The 20,450-nt window shown below is 39.1% G+C and overlaps 1 protein-coding gene across 4 annotated transcripts in view; it reads left to right on the top strand.

Annotated features, from left to right (window-relative positions):
• The window catches only part of LOC150101336 (mitochondrial 2-oxodicarboxylate carrier), a 223,235-nt gene that overhangs the window by 90,933 nt on the left and 111,852 nt on the right, over nucleotides 1–20,450 (top strand). For all 4 annotated transcript variants that reach the window (XM_090400214.1, XM_090400216.1, XM_090400217.1 and 1 more), the window contains exon 5: nucleotides 13,937–14,044. In XM_090400214.1, coding sequence (XP_090256340.1) covers nucleotides 13,937–14,044 — 108 coding nt within the window. The remainder of the gene's footprint in view (nucleotides 1–13,936; nucleotides 14,045–20,450) is intronic.

Below are 20,450 nucleotides of genomic sequence, written 5' to 3'. Positions count from 1 at the left end.
ACGTCTGAAAATAGTGTGGGTTTGATGGCTAATTTTCTTCAGTTTACAGGATGAAAACCACTAGTTTCTGGGAGAAAAATCCCCCTTGCCTGTGCGAGAGATCGACTAACTTGGGAACTGGTCGAAAAAAGGCTTAGAAACTGTTCTTCTAGTTAGCAACTAGATTTGAACCCCAAGTCTTTCTTCATGCGGTCAAGCACCATAGAGTGCAAATGCCACTTCTACTGAGCTACACAGATTATGAGTAAGTAAAATTTACTGAAATAAAATGGATACCTTAAAAAAAATAGCAGCAGAATGTTCATGGAATGAACATTCTGCTGCTACAATAATTTATAGAGGCAGAATGACGAGTAATAAAAGAGGGATGAAGTGAACAACAGTATGGTTTTATTGCTTCAGCTTTCCCTTGCTGTTTTGTCAGATTTGAAGTAAACACGTGTTTATCCACATTTCAAACAATTGCTTTTTTTCCTCCTTCAACCAAGGCTCAATATATCTTCAGAAGTGCTAAGTGATACTTGAACAAAGTATGCCATGAGTTAACCCCAGTATTTATATATTTTTTGGAAATGTTTTTTATTAATGGAAAAGTGGTTTAGAACTAGGACTTTGAAAAGAAAAGCAAATGAAGCAGATGATGCTAATCTTAATTGTGATGTATGTGTTGTAACAGCAAGTAAATCTGATACTATTAAAGTAGAAGAAATAAGCAGTTTAAAGAAAAAATACAGTAGGAAATATAACAGTGCATATTTGGAATTTGGGTTTACTTGGTGTGGAGATGAACAGAAACATCAACGTGTTTTGTGTCATGAAGTGTTGTCGAATGAATGCATGAAACTTGCGAAACTCTGACAACATTTAGAAACTAAACATTGTGATTGATTTGAAAAATAAGAGTGAAAAATAAGCCAATTGAATTTTTTCAGTGAAACTCAGGGACATTAAATCATGAGAAAGATATAGTTTCAGCCATGGGTTCAATTAAGCATCCTATCTCTTAAATTTGCACATAGCAAAAACAGGGAAACCTCATTCTATTGGGGACTTCCAGCTATAAAAGATGTGGTAAAAACTATGTTTGGAAACAAGTTACTAAAAAATGTTGATTTGATTCCTCTTTCAAATGACACTGTCGGTCACAGAATTAATGATATGGCAGGTGACATAGAATCTCAGTTAATCGAAAGAGTTAAGAAGAGCACTTATTATGCATTACAAATAGACAAGCATACTGATGTTACAAATAATGCGCAGTTAATATGCTATGTAAGGTATGTGCATGATAACAACATTCATGACGATATTCTGTTTTGTAGAACTTTGTCTTACCGAACAAGTGGAGAAGAAATATTTAGCACTGTCAATAATTACATAATACACAAAGGGATCCAGTGGGAAAAATGTAGCTTGCACCTTTACTGGCAGGCACAGTGGGGTTGTTTCTAGGATCAATGAAGTAGCTCTCGATGTGAATTGGATACATTGTTTCATACATAGGGAAGCGTTAGCCTCCAAAGGAATGCCACCAGAATTTAAAACTGTGCTATACAACGCTGTAAAGCTAGTTAATTTTATTAAGGCTCGACCATTAAATAACAGGTTATTTTAAGTACTCTGCAATGAAATGGGTAGTGAATATATACAACTATGGTTTGATTCTGAAATTCGCTGGCTTTCCAGGGGCAAAATACTAACAAGGTTATTTCAATTAAGGCACGAAGTTTTATTGTTTGTAAATGAACATAATTCTGATTTTGCATCACTCCTTGTTGACGAAACATGGTTATCAATACTATCTTATCTTTCAGACATTTTTTCAAAATTAAATGAACTAAATCTCTCCCTTCAGGGAAATTCTTCAACTGTTCTTGATGCCTACGACAAAATAAAGACATTCGAGAAAAGACTGGTGTTATGGATTAGTTATAAAAGACAGACAATTTGCACCTTTTCCAACATTGGAATCCTTTTTAGTGGAAAATGATATTTTTGTTGATTCTGAGTTTCTGGAAAGGGTGTGTGACCACCTTAAAACTATGAAACAGAATTTTGAAATATATTTTTCGAATAACATTTATAAGAAATTTCTATGGGTTCGCGATCCATTTCAGGCTTACAATCATGAGACAGACCTTTCGTTATCGAAAAAAGAAGTTAATTGAGCTTTCAAGTGACGGTGGGCTTAAAATGCAATTTCTTGATCTTGGTTTGGCTCGATTCTGGATTTTGCCTTCGGTAAGAAGTGAACTTCTCGAATTATCTGAAGAAGCAATGAAAATCGTCATGCAGTTTTCTACAACCTATCTTGTGAGAAAGGATTTTCGTTGCTCCTTGAAATAAAAACAAAATACAGACATCGTCTTAGTGTGTGTGCCAATCTTTGACTGAAGTTGACCAATATTGAGCCAGATATCCAGCAACTCTGCAAGGCTGAGAAGCTCAACCATTTCATTAAAAGTAAGTAGTAATATAATTATATCATATTATTATTGTTTAATAAAAATTAAAACTTTGTTCAGTGATAATACTCTTTTAATTGTTTACTTAAGTTTAATTAATTATGTTTCCATATATATATTCAAAACATGCTTTAAGATTTATCATGTTATAAATGGCAAAGTTTTTCCCAAATGTTGGTAATCCCCACATAGGTTTTTAAAAAGATGACATAACTTAGTGGTCTGTAGAATTGTTTTAGGAATTGTACTCGCACTTGGGCTTAGAAAGGTTGAGAAACGCTGATCTAGATGATGATGTCTTTGAGATATTACAAGCTATCCAAGTTTGCAACTTTATTCCTTCACAAAAAGAGCTTCTTTCAAACACGGTTTGCTTAGTGCAGCCTCTTAGCTTGTTGAGTTCTATCACATAACCCCTTTGTGCACGATTCGAAAATTTGAAGGTGTACCCACTTTCTACTCGAAATCGTGAGTCATACACCGTGCAATAGTGCACTCGGGGTTTAATCTTGTGTGGGGGAGGGACCCGAGTTCGGTAGATGATTTGAGTGTATTTAAAAAAATACACTCAAATTTTAATTAGGAAAAGATTTTTGGAAAATTTTCTAGTGTTTATTTTCCTTTTCTTTGGGGGTGGGCAAGGTCCCTTGACCCCCTTCCCCTCTGGGTGCACCACTGACAAAGTATCACAAGCTGATTCATCTGAATTTGGGTTGTAATGTTTAGAGACAGTATCCATCCATAGATTGAACACGTGTATTTAAGTGGTCATACCACCGGAGATTAGCTTTGCTAACACAGTGGCGCACTCAGGATTTAATCTTGGAGGGGGCAGAGTACTCAAGATTTAATTTTTTTGGGGGGGGGAGAGCACTCATGATTTAATCTCGGGGGGGGGGAGCAGAGTTCAGTAAACGATTTGAGAATACACACTACGCATTTCATACGACCTATGACTGAGTATTTGCAGTGACTGCCAATAGATGATACCCGTGATCTCTGGCCTGGCTCAGGCAAACAATGTATCGCCCAAGCACTACTTCGTTCACCTTGCATTCAAAACTTCCGTGATTCCCAAGAGCCAGAGGGTATTCCTACCTTATGTGAGCGCTAATTCATAAGTAGTATAGAAATAGAAGACACGACACAACATAAATAAAAAAAAAAAAAAAAGAATTTTAATTAGGAAAGATTTTTGGAAAATTTTCTAGTCTTTTTCCTTTTTCTTTTTTTTGGGGGGCTAGGGCCCCTTGGCCCCCTCCCTGGGTGAGCCAATGTGCTAACATATTCCTGAATGTTAATAATGTCAAGTTCTTTCCTGATATCCTCATTTTTAATATGATACTGCCATCAATGCCATCTGTTCAGTCCTCCCCTAATTTTTATAAGAATTCTCATATCTGTGGTTTCCAGTCTCTTTGATCAAGAGTTTTATTTCTAACCCAGCTCTCAGATCCATAAGTGAAAATTCATTTGAACACTGTCTTGTATTCAGCTAGCTTAGTGTTTTGACTAATCTCTCTCTTATTCCATATAAATTTATTCAGTTGACTTCCTACCATATCATGATAAATTTAGTTTAATCCTTTATCCCAGTGAGAGCAAACAAAGTTTGCGCCTGAAAATATCTTCAGGACTGAATATAGTGTTGTACTATCTTACCTGAGTAAGTAGTACAACATCAGGCAACTCGTAGCAAAGGTGGAGCAAGCTAACTAACCTTTGCTGCGAGTTGCCTGGTGTTGTACTACTTATGCAGGTAAGATAGTACAACACTATATTCAGTCCTGAAGATATATTCAGGTGCAAACTTTGTTTGCTCTCACTGGGATAAAGGATTAAACTAAATTTATCATAGTCTAACCTAGTGAAAAATAAACTTTCAATCTTTCTCTAAATCCAGAGTAATTTAATTAAAAAAAAAAGTTGGCAAACCTTTTGGCAACTCCTATAGGTAAAGATGACCTTGCTACTGCTTCTGCCTGGTATCTCCAACTCTGGGCCTGGCTCCCACTGAAGAGACCTTAATAAAGGTCGAAACTAGTCTGGGTAGTGGCCAATCCCTTAATGCATAACAGTATACATATCCACAAGGAGATGTGTTTTGCATTATGGGAGATACTGGGATAGGAGTGTTGGTAGCTTGCTCCACCTTTGCTACGAGTTGCCTGGTGTTGTACTACTTACTCAGGTAAGATAGTACTAACACTATATTCAGTCCTGAAGATATTTTTAGGCGCAAACTTTGTTTGCTCTCACTGGGATCTCACTGGGATAAAGGATTAAACTAAATTTATCATAGTCTAACCTAGTGAAAAATAAACTTTCAACATCCTACTATATCAGCTTTACTAATTCTGCTGTCTATTTGTTTAGCAAGGGTGTTCAGATTAGATTTTTTGCTTGGAGAGTGGTGAAATGATTGTCAGTGCTTCACTAGTAAATGAGTTTAAGGAGAAGTACAGGGTGTTCGGGATAAATTTGACAGTTTCGTAAGGAAAAAGAAAATCTTCTTTGTATCTATTAAATTTAATGAATTGACAAAAAAACATTACAGGCAGAGTTAATTACAATACTATCAACAAGATTTACTCAAAATAACCACCATTAGCATCAATCACAGCTTCAATTCTGCTTCGGAACCTCGAACAAGCTGATGCTACAGTCTCCCTGGGAAGGGCCGCAAAAACTGTTTTAATTTTATCCATTAACTGGGCTTTTGTATTACTGGAAGTGCGATTGGTGTCTTTTTCAACTGCGCCCCATACAAAATAATCCATGGGGTTAAGGTCTGGGGAGTTTGGAGGCCAAACATTTGGACTGGTGAAGTCGTAGAAATTTTCAGACAACCATTTTTGACTTTTCCCAGAGGTGTGGCAAGGGGCCGAATCCTGCTGCCATACATACGGCCTACCATTGGCTACTCTTGTTATCCAGGGCTTGACTACAGTTAGCAACTCCACGAACAAAGCCCGAATTCCAATGCCAGGGTTCTTCAACACCTGTTCCTGCAGATTTGCGAGGAATTCTGCTGTACGAACGCAATCAGATCGTCTGCTAGGGATCTTTCTTCTTGCTACATCCTCGTAGTCACCATTGCAAGTCTCGAGTTCATGCCTGATTGTTTTTACTGTATTCAGGGAGCATTGGGCAGCAGTCGTAATATCCTTATTTTGATGGCGGGCACGAATCATCATGATACAAGTTATTCTCTTCCATGATTCAGGTGGGTTCCAGCTATCCATCCTTTCTGACATCTTGTATATGAATGAAGAAGGGTCCAAACTTTTAAATGAAGAGAAGTGTGTGTTAATACATGTAACTTACGGAAAAATATAATTAATTATAAATATGTCAAATTTATCCCGAACACCCTGTATAAGAGGTATTGTGTGAATGATGGTTAGTATACAGCCACTTGTGATGACTCTTTGATTCCATGGAGATACCAGAGAAAATAATAACAATAGGAAATTGGCATTGCAAACCAATGGAATGATAATGGTGTTGTTAATCAACAGCATCTGTCTTTCATGGCTATTGATCCACTGTGCACTACTATGGTAGTGTACAGTGGATCAATTTATGGTAAAGTTGATGCATGATCTAATATACTGTATATTACTAGGAAAATATTATAAAATTTCATCTACCATAAAAAATGTAAGATAAGTTTGTATTCATTATAGACAGATACAGACATAACATGAAGGGGATATATGCAGCAAAGTGTGTAGACCTGTTCATATCAACTATAAGTTCTTTAACAATAGTGAAGTTCATACTTTTGATAGTGTATGAGGTATCAAAATAATATAGTTGATCTCTCAATTATCTGACCTTCAAATAACTAACCCTTGAAGGGATTAGTTTATCAACCCAACTTCTGGTCCAACACGATGTAACCATACCTTTAGTTATCCAACCAGCAAATAGATTTCCCACTGTGGCTGGACAACTGATCTATCCATAGATTCATTGGACATCACTACATCATTGCACCTCAGTCATGTGTCACACCACTCATTATTAGGTGATCCTGTTGTATGTATGCTATTCTGGAAGCTTCAACTCTCTGAAGACTAGTCACTCCAGACACACCACCTATCCATCTCAGTTTATTACTGTTTATTTCACATAGAACAATAAACTATTTTTATTGATTTCTTGACTAGTTTCATGAAAATCATTTTAATTCTATTACTGTTCTGATAAGTCTCCTCCTTCCATCCTTTCGGCATGTCCAAAGTATTCTAGCTTCCTTCTGTCAGTATATTCATAAGGAGTCTTAAAGTTATACTGATCCTTTCTAGATTTTTATTTGATTTTTATGGTGCAAAGACATCAAAGGTCATACTATGCCAAGACACAGGTTACAGCAGTACATATGGTAAATGGTTAGTAGGACAATGACAAACATCCATGCCCTTGGTGGGATTCAAACTCACAGCCTCTTGGCTAGAGAGTGGATACATTAACCATTCAGCCAACCAGGCCAGCATCCTTTCTAGAACTCATCCATTTATCCCTTTCAGTACATGAGATCCTCAACAGTCTCTTGTAACACCACATTTCAAAAGTAGCTATCATTTTCCCATCAGACTTCTTTAGGTTCCAAGTTTCACATCCAGTAGTCACAAGTGAAAAAATAGCTGCATTAAGAATTGTCAGCTTTATGCTAGGAATATGATTTTTGGTATTATTCCACAAAAATAATGTATCACATAGAATAAGAAACTAATTTTATTAATTTCTCGACTAGTTTCATGAAAATTTTTATTGTATGAAAATTGTATGAAACGAAAATACAATTGTACAATTGTATTTTCATACAATTGTATAAAAATTGTATGAAAAAAGTCCATCCACTCGATGGATGGACTTTTTGAGGTATCTGAACAAAACACATTCAATTTCTCAGTCTATAAGAAGCCAACAAACACACGACTTACCTACATATCATATCTCATCACTACTGGATGCAAAAAAAAAAAAAAAAAACATAGGCATAATCCATTTCCTACACGATAGGGCTTACAGAATTTCCATTAACATTGAAAAATGAACTAAGACGTACAATACATGAGTTCAATCCTACCAAAAAATAGCTATAATAGAACATTAATAAAAGAAAATCATACATCAACCTCATCATAGCAAATGCATTTTCCATTGTTATTCATGTTCAAATATTTTCACTATGGTTGTTAGCTGTTATTACTTGTTTTCTAGTGTTTAAGTTTATTCACATAATTATTCTGATGATGTGAAACAAAAGATTTTCATGAAACCAGTCAAGAAATCAATAAAAACAGTTTCTTTTTCTAGATACTTTATTTTTGTGGAATCATACTGAAAATCATATTCTTAGCATGTCCTCTCTCCACTGAAGCCTTCAGATATCTTCTGAAGATTAGAAATGGCTAAATTAGAAATTAGCATTTCTTTACATTAATCATAGATCCCATGGGAGGAATTTAATGGATTAGATATTTTGATAACCAACATAGTTGCATCAGGGACGGGAAATGAATGTCGGGAGATGAATAGTGTGATAGGAGAGAAAGACAAGTGAAATATGAATAAAAAAATAAGAATCGGGAGTGTGGGAAGGCTTGAATGACTGAAGTTTTTGGAGATGGTCTTAATTGGGAGAATGAATGGCGAGTAAGAGTGACTAACTTGCAGAGAGAGAGAGAGAGAGAGAGAGAGGTGAGCTGAAAGAAGAGGTGGAATGTCTTGGGAACGAGATGAGAAGTATGAAAGAAGAGATTAGGCGAATGGAAGAGATGAATGCAAGGTGAATCAGAGTAGGAGTGAGAGAGAGGTATGGGGATGATAGAAGAGGAGAGAATAGAAATAGTAGAAAAGAGGGCATGAGAGAGAGAGGTATGGGAATGTTAGAAGAGGGGAGAATCGAAACAGTCAGAGAGAGGAAATAAGAAGACTGCAAGGGAGTGCTGGAACCAGGGATAGAGGGATGTCAAGACAGCAGGTAAGTATAGGGGAACACAGAGAAAGGGTTAGAGGGGAGAGAGAGAGGGATGCAGGTGAGCAATCAAGAAACAGAGTGGTAAGAGGTATGATGTATGGAGACTCGATGATCCGTGATAGGCTGCCAGAGGAGTGTTTGCCCGGAGGGACGATAGAAAGTGTGGCTATGGCATTTAAGAGGGGTAAAAGGATGGATGAAATGATTGTGATGGTGGACACGAATGACTTGAGAGGCAAAGTAAATCGGGTGGTGAGAGATCTGAGGTTCTTGCTTGAGGTTGTACAAAATAAAACACAGAGAGAAAAGATTATGTGTGTGTTGCCCTGGTATGATAGTGACGGGCTGAGCAGAAAATCAGTAATACTGAATAGCATAATAGCTAGAATGTGTCAGAAGAGAGGATTGGAATATGTGGATGCTTGGAGAGCATTTGAGGATAGAAGGGAACTGTATGCAAGAGACCACTTGCATTTGAATGAGGAAGGATGAAGGCATCTAGAGAGATTGCCGTTTTCTGAATGAGTCGGTTGTCAATGCAGGGAAACTAGAATTCCAAGAGTGGATGGTAGCAGGGTGGCCTCTTGTGGGAATGGGTGCTTGAGGGAAGGGGAATGACATCAAGTAACACAGAGTCCAGTGGAGTCTAGAGAGGATAATGATAGGTATAGAAGCAGTGACATTTTTATGCTTTATACTAATGCCAGGAGTATCTGAAATAAAGGAGATGAATTGGTGGCACTGATAGCATCAACCTGGCCAAAGATTATTGGGAACTCTGAGACATGGTTGACAGAAGATGATATAATAACAGGATTGAAGTAGCAGGGTACAGCATTTTTGACAGGATAGGAAAGGAAAACATGGTGGTGAAGTACTGCTTATGATAAATGATGACTTATGTCTTCTAAGAGTGGAGGCTTTGGAAGGCAGTGACACTAATGGTTTTGAAAGCATATGGTGTGAGGTAGAAGTGGCCAAGACAGGATATTTAGTAGAGTGTTGCCAAGAAGCACAGAGGGTGGGGAGCAGGAAATGTTTAGGCAATTGAGCTTGGCAAGTGCAAGAAGAATGATTGTTATGGGAGATTTTAACTAAAGCAATATAAGCTGGAAAGAAGAAAATGCATGTAGTAATAAGAGAATGGAATTTTTAGAATTTTTGAGGGACAAATGTCTTAAGCAACATGCAGTAGAGGAAGCAAGAGGTTCAAGAGTTTTGGATTTGGTCATAGCATCAGAAGAGCTGATAATAACAGAGATGACATCTCTCCCACCAGTTGGAGAGAGTGACCATGTGATTTTGACTTGGAAGATGAATAGACATGCAGGAGTATCAAAGAAAAGGAAACGTATGTGGAATTATAAGGCAGGTGATTATAATAGCCTTAGATGTCAACTTGTGGCAGTTCCATGGAGGGTGGAATTGGAATTGCAGGATATCATTAATGCTTTGGAAATTGTGAAGGAATATTTTTTAGCAGCAATAGTAAGCTGTGTTCCACGAGTGAAGAAGCGGACCCAATTTGGTATACAGTGGATGACAAACGATATCAAACAGGAACTGCAGTTGAAAAAGAGATATAAGGAGAGGAGTGGAGAGCAGATGAATGAAGAATATAAGACACAGGCCAGGAGAGTGACTAATATGGTGAGGAAGGCAAAACTGAAATATTAAAAGAGATTGGTACTAAGATCCAAAGAAAATCCTAGGGAATTTTTTAGCTATGTGGCCAGTAGGAGGAGAAATGATTGTGGAAGAATGACATTGTGGGATAAAAATGGGAATAGCGTGACTAATGCAGAGGACATAGTGGAGCGTTCAGTGAGCACTTTATTGGAGTATTTCGTCCTGGAGAAAACGGTTTTAATACTAGAGGAATAGGGCAGGTTCAGGGTTTAGAGGTGCAAGGGGAGAGTGTGTTCCAAATACTGAGTACTCTGGATGTCAGTAAAGTTGTGTGACTGGATGGTATTTCACCATGGGTTTTGACAGAATGTGCTAAAGAACTGACAGCTCTGTTGACCTCCTGGCTCTTCAATAAAAGTCTGGCTGTGGGAAAGGTACCCGAGGAATGGCAGGAAGGTAAGATAGTGCCGTTCCATGTGTGGTAGCAGACTGGAAGTGTCTAATTATAGGCCAGTTTGTGTGTCATCAGTAGTTGTTAAGGTCTTGGAGAAATTAGTGAAGGACTATATACAAAATTGGGCAGATAAGGATAATGTTATCTGTGAGAATCAACATGGATTTGTTAAGGGGTGCTCTGGCTTTAGTAATATGATTACCTTTTGTAATAAAATGACAAGAGCAGTTGATAATGGAAAGGCATATACTGCCATTTTTTTGGATTTTGCAAAGGTATTTGACAAGGTGCCACATGATAAGCTGATATTTAAGTTGCAGCACATAGGTTTAAATGTCAGTTTAGTCAACTGGATTCAGGATTGGCTGTCTGATAAGTATCACAGAGTTGTGTATGATGGGTCAATATCAAGGAATCAGAAGATTACAAGTGGGATTCCACAGGACTCATTACTAGGACCTGTATTGTTCAACCTGTATATTAATGACATTGTCAATATCAGTAATAGTGCAGATGTGGCAGCCCTGCAAGAGGATTTGAATAAACTAGATAGATGGGCAAATGAATGGGGGGGGTCTCGGTTTAATGCAGCAAAACGTAAAGTCTCGAAGTTCAGGATCCATCGATGGGAGGTTGCATACTTGATTGGAGGAGCTGTATTGGAGGAAGTAGGGGAGACAAGAGATCTGAGGGTGATGATTGATAGAAAACTGAAATTGAGGGAACATATCGCAAAGATGGTGAAGGTAACACAGAGGATTGCTGCAATACTGAGAAGGACGCTGACCTGCAGAGATAAAAGAGTTAACATTCCGTTGTCTATTGTTCTCAAATTTGGTCCCCAGGATTTAAAGGGGATAAATTAACTATGGAAAGGGTATAGAGGTGGATAACAATGATGGTTTCAGGATTGTACAATATCAGTTATGAGGATAGGATCGGCTGAGGGAATGTGGACTGCAGAGTTTGGTGGATAGAAGAAGGATAGGTGATACGATCGAGACTTTTAAACTGTTGAGAGGCAGTTACAGGGTGGATATTGGAAGGTCCTTTCATCCTCCCAATGTTCCAGTGGTGGAACACTGGGAAGGAGCAATGACAAGGGACCATCCCTGGAAGTTACGAAAGGAAGCTGTGAGCAAGACGTTGAGGAGTGGTTTCTTTGTGTGGAGGGTGGTTGAATGGTGGAATGCATTGCCTGAGAGAATGGTGAGAGCAAGAACGGCAATGAGTACAAGGAGTGGTATGATAGACTTTGTGTTTCCTAAGAAGGACCTACCATGATGAGTCTCTTGACTCCATGGAGGCCTGAATAATAATAATAATCCCAGGTACTTGAATTTGCTGACTTCCTCAGTTCTTTCTCTGTTAAGATACTCTTGTTTCTCAGTAGCTTCCCTCTATATTTACTTGTAGAACTATAATCTTTGTCTTGCTAGGATTGAGTTTAAGTCCTCTGTTCTTGCTGATCTCATTAACTCTGTTGAGAATTCATCCTAGTTCTTTCTTGTCATCAGCATACTGCAGATTACTGACCCATCTGATACTTATCCCATCCCAATTCTTGTCTTAAGTTCATCCAATGCTACATGCATGATATCCTCAGCAGATACTAAACAAGTGAGGAGAAAGTAGACATCCTTGCCTAACTCTCCTGCCTATCTAAAGCCAATCAGTTAATCCAACACCTTCTCTTACTATTTCTATGAAATACAATACCAAAAGGAGTCTAAATTCTATACTTCTCAATGATCTATCTATTGCAAAGGAGCTGATCTCTGGTACCCTTGCCTTTCCTAAAACCTGCTTGCTCCTCAGGCATCTCCACCTTAACTTTGACCTCAATCATATTTAGAATGACTTTTAATAAAATCTTACTTGCATAATAGATTAATATATTGTTCTATAGTTCTTGCAATCCATCTTATCTCTCTTCTTGTGCAGTGGTATGAAAACTGACTTTCTCCAGTACCTAGGCCATGATTCTATCTTTCATATACTAATCAATCCTTGATGAAGCAATTTCCAATTGAATGATGTCAAAATAGTGAGATCTTGAGCTTGGAAAAACTTAATTTCAAGGAAATGTGCATACTTCTTTTTTCATTTTCTTTGTCTTGTTTTGGTGCTAGTTTAATTCTGCTTTTGCTTAGAATTTTGCTCTACCCGTTCTATATATATATATTAAAGAATGAACCTTGAGCTTCGATAGTTATTGCCGTGAATGATATTATTATTATTATTATTCATGCCTCCATGGAGTCAAAAGACTCATCGTGGGAGGTCCTTTCTAAGAAACACAAATCTATCAAGACTCATCAAGGGAGGTCCCTCCTAGGAAACACAAAGTCTATCATACCACTCCTTAAACACATTGACCGTTCTCGCTCCTACCACTCCATCAGGCAATGCAATGCATTGCATGGTTCAACCACCCTCCATGCAAAGAAACCACTCCTCACCCTCTTTCTCACAATTTCCTTTCATAACTTCCAGGGATGGCCCTTGTCATGACCCCCTCCTGCTGTTCAACCAAGCGAAAGAACTCCCCAGTGTCAACCCTGTAACCACCTCTCAATCATATCACCTCTCCTTCTATCCACCAAACTCTGCAGTCCACACTCCCTCAGCCAATCCTCATAACTAATATTGTACAGTCCTGAAACCATCTCTGTTATCCACACCTCTGTACCCTTTCCACAGTTAATTATTAAAGTTAATATATTAAAGAATGAACCTATCCCCTTCAAATCCTGTGGACCAGATCTGAGAACAATAGTCTAAGTGTGGTGTGATCAGCGTCTTATACAACGGAATGATAACGCTTTTATCTCTGCAGGTCAGTGTCCTTCTCATTATTGCAGCAATCCTCCGTGTTACCTTCACTACCTTTTCAATATGTCCCCTAAATTTCAGGTTTCTATCAATCATCAGTCCCAGATCTCTTGTCTCCCCTACTTCCTCCAGTTTAGCTCCTCCCATAGAGTATGCAGCATCCCATCGATGTGTCCCAAACCTCAAGACCTTATATTTTGCTGCATTAAACTGACACCCCATTCATTTGTCCATCTATGTAGCTTATTCAAATCCTCTTGCAGGGCTACCACATCTGCACTATTACAGATAACCCTTCCCAGCTTTGCATCATCTGCAAACAATTGAATATCGCCTTGCAATCCAGGGACAATGTCATTGATATAAAGTCATTGATATATACAGTGTCATTAATAATATGCATTGAGTTTTTTTATTTATAAGAATAATGTTTATAGATTAGCCCAGATACACTCATATGTACTTTAGGTTCTTCATCCTCTTATCTCTTGTCTGGGTGTGTGGGGGGAAAGATTAGTAAATCAATAAAACTTATTATTCCTTGCTTAATTTATGTTTCAGACTTTCACTCTGGCTGGTTTATGTGCTGGTTTAACAGAAGCATTAGTTATAAATCCTTTTGAAGTAGTTAAAGTAAGACTTCAAGCTGATCGAGAAATATTTGCTAAAGTAAGTAAGCATAATATTGTAATAACAGAATGAATTGATACTTTAAATTAGACTTTCAAATACTGATTAAATGCTAAATACTCTATTTCTTTAGATGATACATCCACAAGTATCTCTCCTTCCCTCCCTTTTCCCTCCAGAAGTGAGCAGTAGTGGGATAAATAACACAATTACTAATTAATATGGTAAATGCATTTCATTTTTAGAATATATTGATTTTATTATATTTATATGCTTACTTTAAGCAGTTGAAGGCAACAAATGATCGTCAGAAATTTTCAGTAATGTTCATTTTTGAAACATGAAAAGGACCAGAATATTTATATAAATATTATTATTATTATTCAGGCCTCCATGGAGTCAAAAGACTCCTCGCAGGCGGTCCCTCCTAGAAAACACAGTCTATCATACCACTCCTTAAACTCATTGATGGTTCTCGCTCTCACCATACTATCAGGCAATGCATTCCACGGTTCAACCACCCTCCATGCGAAGAAACCACTCCTCACCCATCTTCTCACATCTTCCTTCTGTAACTTCTATGGATGGCCCCTTGTCATCACTTCTTTCTGCTGTTCAACCAAGCAAAAGAACTCCCAATGTCAAACCTGTAACCACCTCTCAACAGTTTAAAAGTCCACATTTCCTTAGCTGATCCTCATAACTAACATTGTACAGTCCTAAAACCATCTTTGTTATCTGCCTCTGTACCCTTTCCACAGTTAATTTATCCCCTTCAAATCCTGGGGACCAAATCTGAGAACAATAGTCTAAGTGTGGTCCGATCAGGATCTTATACAACGGAATGATAACTCTTTTATCTATGCAGGTCAGCGTACTTCTCATTATTGCAGCAATCCTCTGTGTTACCTTCACCACCTTTACAATATGTCCCCTGAATTTCAGGTTTCTGTCAATCATCAACCCCAGATCTCTTGCCTCACCTACTTCCTCCAGTGCAACTCCTCCAATAAAGTATGCAGTGTCCCCGCTTTGTGTCTCAAACCTCAAGACCTTACATTTTCTGCATCAAACCAAAATCCCCATTCATTTGCCCATCTGTCTAGCTTATTCAAATCCTTTTGCAGTGCTACCACATCTGCACTATTACTAATAACCCTTCCCAGCTTCGCATCTGCAAAAAACTGAATATCCCCCTGCAATCTACTAACAATGTCATTGATATAAAGGTTAAACAATATAGGTCCCAGTACTGCGCCCTGTGGGACCCCACTTGTAATATTCTTCCTCCTTGAAACTGCCTCACCATACACAACTCACTGATAACTATTGGACAGCCAATCCTGAATCCAGTTGGCCAACCTGACAACCAAACCCACATGCTGCAACTTAAATATCAGCTTACCATGTGGCACCCTGTCAAATGCCTTCGCTAAGTCTAATAAAATTGCAGTATATTTCTTTCCCTCATCTAATGTTTTTGTAACTTTATTATAAAAGGCTAGCATATTGCTAAAAGAAGAGCACCCTTTCACAAATCCAGGTTGATTCTCACAGATAACGTTACCCTCACCTGCCCAATGCTGTATACGGTCCCTCACTATTTTCTCCAAGATCTTATCAACTACTGATGACACACAAACTGGTCTATAATTAGACACTTCCACTCCACCCTTATGCAGTGGCACTATCTTACCTTCCTTCCATTCCCTGGGCACCTTTCCTTAGCCAGACTTTCATTGAAAAGCCAGGTCAAAGAATCTGTCAGTTCATTAGCACATTCTCTCAAAACTCGTGGTGAAATACCATCCAGTCCCACAGCTTTACTAACATCCAGAGTTCCAAATGTGTTCCAAATACTCAGTATTTGGAACACACCCTCCTCCTGCACCTCTAAACCTCGAATCTGCCCTATCCCTCTAGTATTAAAATTTACTCCTCCAGGATGAAATACTCCAATATATTTCATATTATATTTATATATAGTTTTTAAGTTAGAGTGACTAAGTGTATCTGTTTATATGTATTGTTTATGAATTATGTACAGGTATTGCGTGATTTTTTTTGTTTATTGTGTTTAGCTTCACTCATCACATCCAATTATGGAAACTGCCCAATGCTGTATACGGTTGTCACTATTTTCTCCAAGATCTTAACTACTGATGACACACAAACTGACCTATAATTATTTTGAAAGTTTATTTTTCACTTGGTTAGAGTATAATAAATTTAGTTTAATCCTTTATCCAGGTGTGAACAAGCAAAGTTTGCGCCTGAAAGTATCTTCAGGACGACTGGGGTAAGGTGGTACAACACCAGGGCAACTCGTTGCAAAGGTGGAGCAAGCTACCAACAATTCTGTCTCAGTATCTCCTATAATGCAAAACACCTCTCTTTGCGGATATGTCTAATGTTATGCATTAAGGGAAGGGCCACGACTAGTTTCAATCTTTATTGAGGTCTCTTCAGTGGGAGCCAGGCCCAAGTTGAGATACCAGGCAGAAGCATTAGCAGATCATCTCTACCTATAGGTGTTGCCAAATGGTGTGCCACCCATTTTTAATAAATTGCTCTGGATTTAGAGAAAGATGTTGAAAGTTTATTTTTCACTTGTTAGAGTATAATAAATTTAGTTTAATCTTTTATCCAAGTGTGAGCAAACAAAGTTTGCACCTGAAAGTATCTTCAGGACGACTGGGGTAAGGTGGTACAACACCAGGGCAACTCGTTGCAAAGGTGGAGCAAGATACCAACACTTCTGTCTCAGTATCTCCTATAATGCAAAACACATCTCCTTGCAGATATGTCTAATGTTATGCATTAAGGGAAGGAATAAATAATATATTCGGATTTACTCTGTACGGGGGAGGGAGGTTCCAGGTCGTTGTAAAAGACGAAGCAACAAGAGAAAAACTCTCTTTAGGAACTCAATGCGAAGGACAAAAATACCTCCCTACTTTAATAGGAAGTGTGTTAAAAACGATCAAAATAGACAGATTCTCAGTCGAATATTTAGAAAGCGGGGACGCACTAATTAAGAATCTTTTTTCCAAATGGGGAACAGTGAAAGAAGTTAGAATAATGCAGGACAGTGACTTCCCAGAATGGAAGTCGGGGGTGGTATATGTCTCCATGGAGATGAAAACACCCGTTCCCAACTTCGTCTTTATCGGTTCAGCCAGGGTAATGATCAATTACCCTGGTGTCAAGAAGCAGTGCTTCAGATGCGGATCCTTCGAACATATGGGAGCAGATTGCCCCAAAGGCAAATGCCAAAACTGCTTGACAGCAGGTCATGGCCTGGATAACTGCGATCAAGCATGTTTAAAATGCAGGGACACAAAACACAAAGTAAATGAATACCCGCGTAGAACAGCTGCGGAAAGAACAGGAGGTAATATAACCCCTGCCTCTGCAATACCTACAGAAAACCCTGCGATGGCAGAGCAAGAAGCAGCTCCATCCGTACAGCCACCACCTGACACGATGTTGATAGCAGATCCTAAATTGTTGAAACAAACCACACCAAGGAAAACAAAAGAAGAAGCAGCGCTCGTCAAAGGTAGAAACCCCTACTAGTAAAACAGAAACAAGAGAAGAAAAAATGGAAGCAAACAGTGCCGCAAAACGCATGAGAGACTCGGACACGGAAGAAAATAAAAGGACAAAAGCCAGCAGCCCAAATCCAACAGGAAATAATAGTGAAACCCCAACACAAAGGAAAATCTAACAACAATGGGGGAACCAGGGGAACTGGAATCCCAGATCTCCGGTAAAGACGATTCTGATGATGATATGAAATTCTAGGACAGCAACATGGAGGATAACAATACAACCGCCCCCCCCCCTCCCCCCTCCCAGCAATCCAGGAAGTTCGTAAACAAAGTAACACCTCCCCCAACCTCTAAAATGAACCAAAGTTTAAAAATTGCAACATTAAACGTAAGCGGTCTGCGCAATCCTCAGGCGCAAAGCGCTGTCTGGAGACTGATGCTAATGCATAATATCAACATTTTATTCTTGCAAGAAACCCACTTTTACAAACACTGGGAAATGGAGAATTTTTCGAGAAGCTACCCGGTCACCAGCTACTGGTGCTTCGGGGAAGCTCACTCACGAGGGGTGGGGATACTAATTCGCCCCCAATCGCGGGGGGGGTTCTTCAATGTCCAGAAAGACGCTAGGGGACGTTTTTTGTCTGTGGACTGGAAGTACGGTGGCCGTAACACCCGGTTTGTGGCTGTCTATGCCCCGAACAACCCCCACCAACGAAACGGTTTCTTTGCCACACTGGAAAACTATTTTCTAGGCACGCAACACCTAATCGTGGCGGGCGACTGGAACTGTATAGAAGATGCACGATATGACAAAATAGGCGGGAATGCTAACAGCGGAACTGGTGGTCTTGCAGCACTGAAACGTTGCTGCGAAAACTTCGACCTTGTTGATATCTGGAGACGGCAGAATCCACTAAAAGTCGGAACAACGTGGTGCCGTGGTCAGATATCAACAAGGCTCGACAGGTTCTATGTATCCCAGTTTTTAGAACCACATGTTCTTGGGGTACGTCATATCGCTGTGAGAGGTCTGCTAACAGACCACCAAATGGTACTATTAAAAATAAGGATACCAGAAATAATAGTAACAGCCAGAGGTCCTTGGAGGCTCCCTCCCAATTTCCCCAGTCTTTTTAGCGATAAGCTACAGAACCTCTGTAATGAATGGAGAGACACTAACTGGGACTGGGAAACCTGGCTACAGTTCAAGTCGCAGGCAAGGGAACTCTTTCAGCGGTGTGGGCGTGAAAGGGCACACGAACAGAGACAACGTCTGAGGGATCTCTATAGGGAGCTCGGCTGGTACCGCACCAACGAGCGGAGAGGAATTCCCTGTAGCGATCTTATCAGACAGGTAGAAATCGAGCTACATCAAGAGCGGCAGAGTAGAGTCGAGGACCTCGATTTTCGAGCGAGACTCTATCAGATATTTTGAAACACCTTCCGCCGCTTTCTACAATCAACAACGGGTGGCAGCAAATGACGAGCGAATGGTTTACCAGATCCAAGAGAATGCCAAACTGATAAAATCAACCTCTGAAATACTTTGAATTTTCCATCAGCAGTACCTCGGCACTTTTTCGGATCAGCAGAGCGCAGATGTTTTCAATGAGTGGGACATCACACGTCTTCCCGAGCATCTTACCGCTCTGCATGCCAGGCCAATAACTGCTGAGGAAATAAAAACAGCTTGCAAAACAATGAAGGCAAGAAAAACCCCAGGGTTAGATGGGTTAGGGATAGAATTCTACCGATCTATCTGGGACTATGCACTACCAGTTTTAGTCAAAATATTTAACGAATTCCTCACTTTGGGAAATATCCCAGAGGAATTCGTTAAAAGCTACACAATTTTTATCCCTAAGAAAGATCGAGATCGCACCTTGGCAGATAGCTGGTGACCAATCTCCCTAACTAATTCGGATTACAAAATATTTGCAAAAATTATCTGCAGCCGCATCAAATGCAGTATAGAAAGAATGATAACAAGCACCCAGGTTTACGGAATACCGGGTAGATCGATGGAATTAAATCTCTTTTTCTTAAGAGATCTAATCCGTCTGGCTAAAAATAAAAATTACCCTTTGGCACTTCTCTCTATGGATCTGGATAAAGCGTTCTACAGCGTCAGACACATGTACTTGCAGGACATCCTTCAGAAAATAGGTGTGGGCTGGAGGCTTAGGCAAATAATCAAAAGCATCTACGCAAAGGCCTCTACCCAAATAGCTATCAACTGGTTCCTCTCGGAACCAGTTCCTATTAAAAACAGGGTAAGACATGGCTGCCCACTAAGCCTTCTCCTCTTCTGACTCGCGTTAGAACCCCTCATAAGAAAAATAGATAACTCCCCTGCAGTTAGAGGAATACCGCTACCTCTAGTCTCCAGACAGAGCAAAATTGTAGCATATGCCGATGATGTAGTGGCGACGCTCAGAGATTCTGAGTCCATCTACATTTATTTTGGCATTTTGCAAAAATTCAGCATGGCCAGTGGTCTTCGCGTTAATACTTCGAAGACCAAAATTAAAATTTTTGGAAATTTCCATAGAAATAACCTTCTTTGTGGTTTAGTCCTGCAAACTCAGCCCCTAACAGTACTAGGCATCCCATTCATGGCGAGCCCAGTACTGCCTGTTAAGAAATTGCGGGAAGAGTGCGAAAAGAAAATAAAACCTTTTAAACCCAATTATTTCTCCTTCTACGGAAGAACAGTAATAATAAAAACAGTAATAATCCCCATGCTAATGCATACAATAAATATTACTAATATAAAAAAAACCCAAGAAGGACAACTTTACAAAATACTAATAGATTTTTTTTGGAACGGAAGAAAGCATGAGGTTAAAAAAAAATATCTAAAACTCAAAATCAATCAAGGGGGTTTC

Source organism: Typopeltis vanoorti, chromosome 11 (genome assembly GCF_054136105.1).
Source record: "Typopeltis vanoorti isolate ZY-2024b chromosome 11, IOZ_Tvanoo_1.0, whole genome shotgun sequence".
NCBI classification, from domain to species: domain Eukaryota; kingdom Metazoa; phylum Arthropoda; class Arachnida; order Uropygi; family Thelyphonidae; genus Typopeltis; species Typopeltis vanoorti.
The sequence above is the reverse complement of the archived record's forward strand: the minus strand, read 5'-3'. Positions and strand labels throughout refer to the sequence as shown.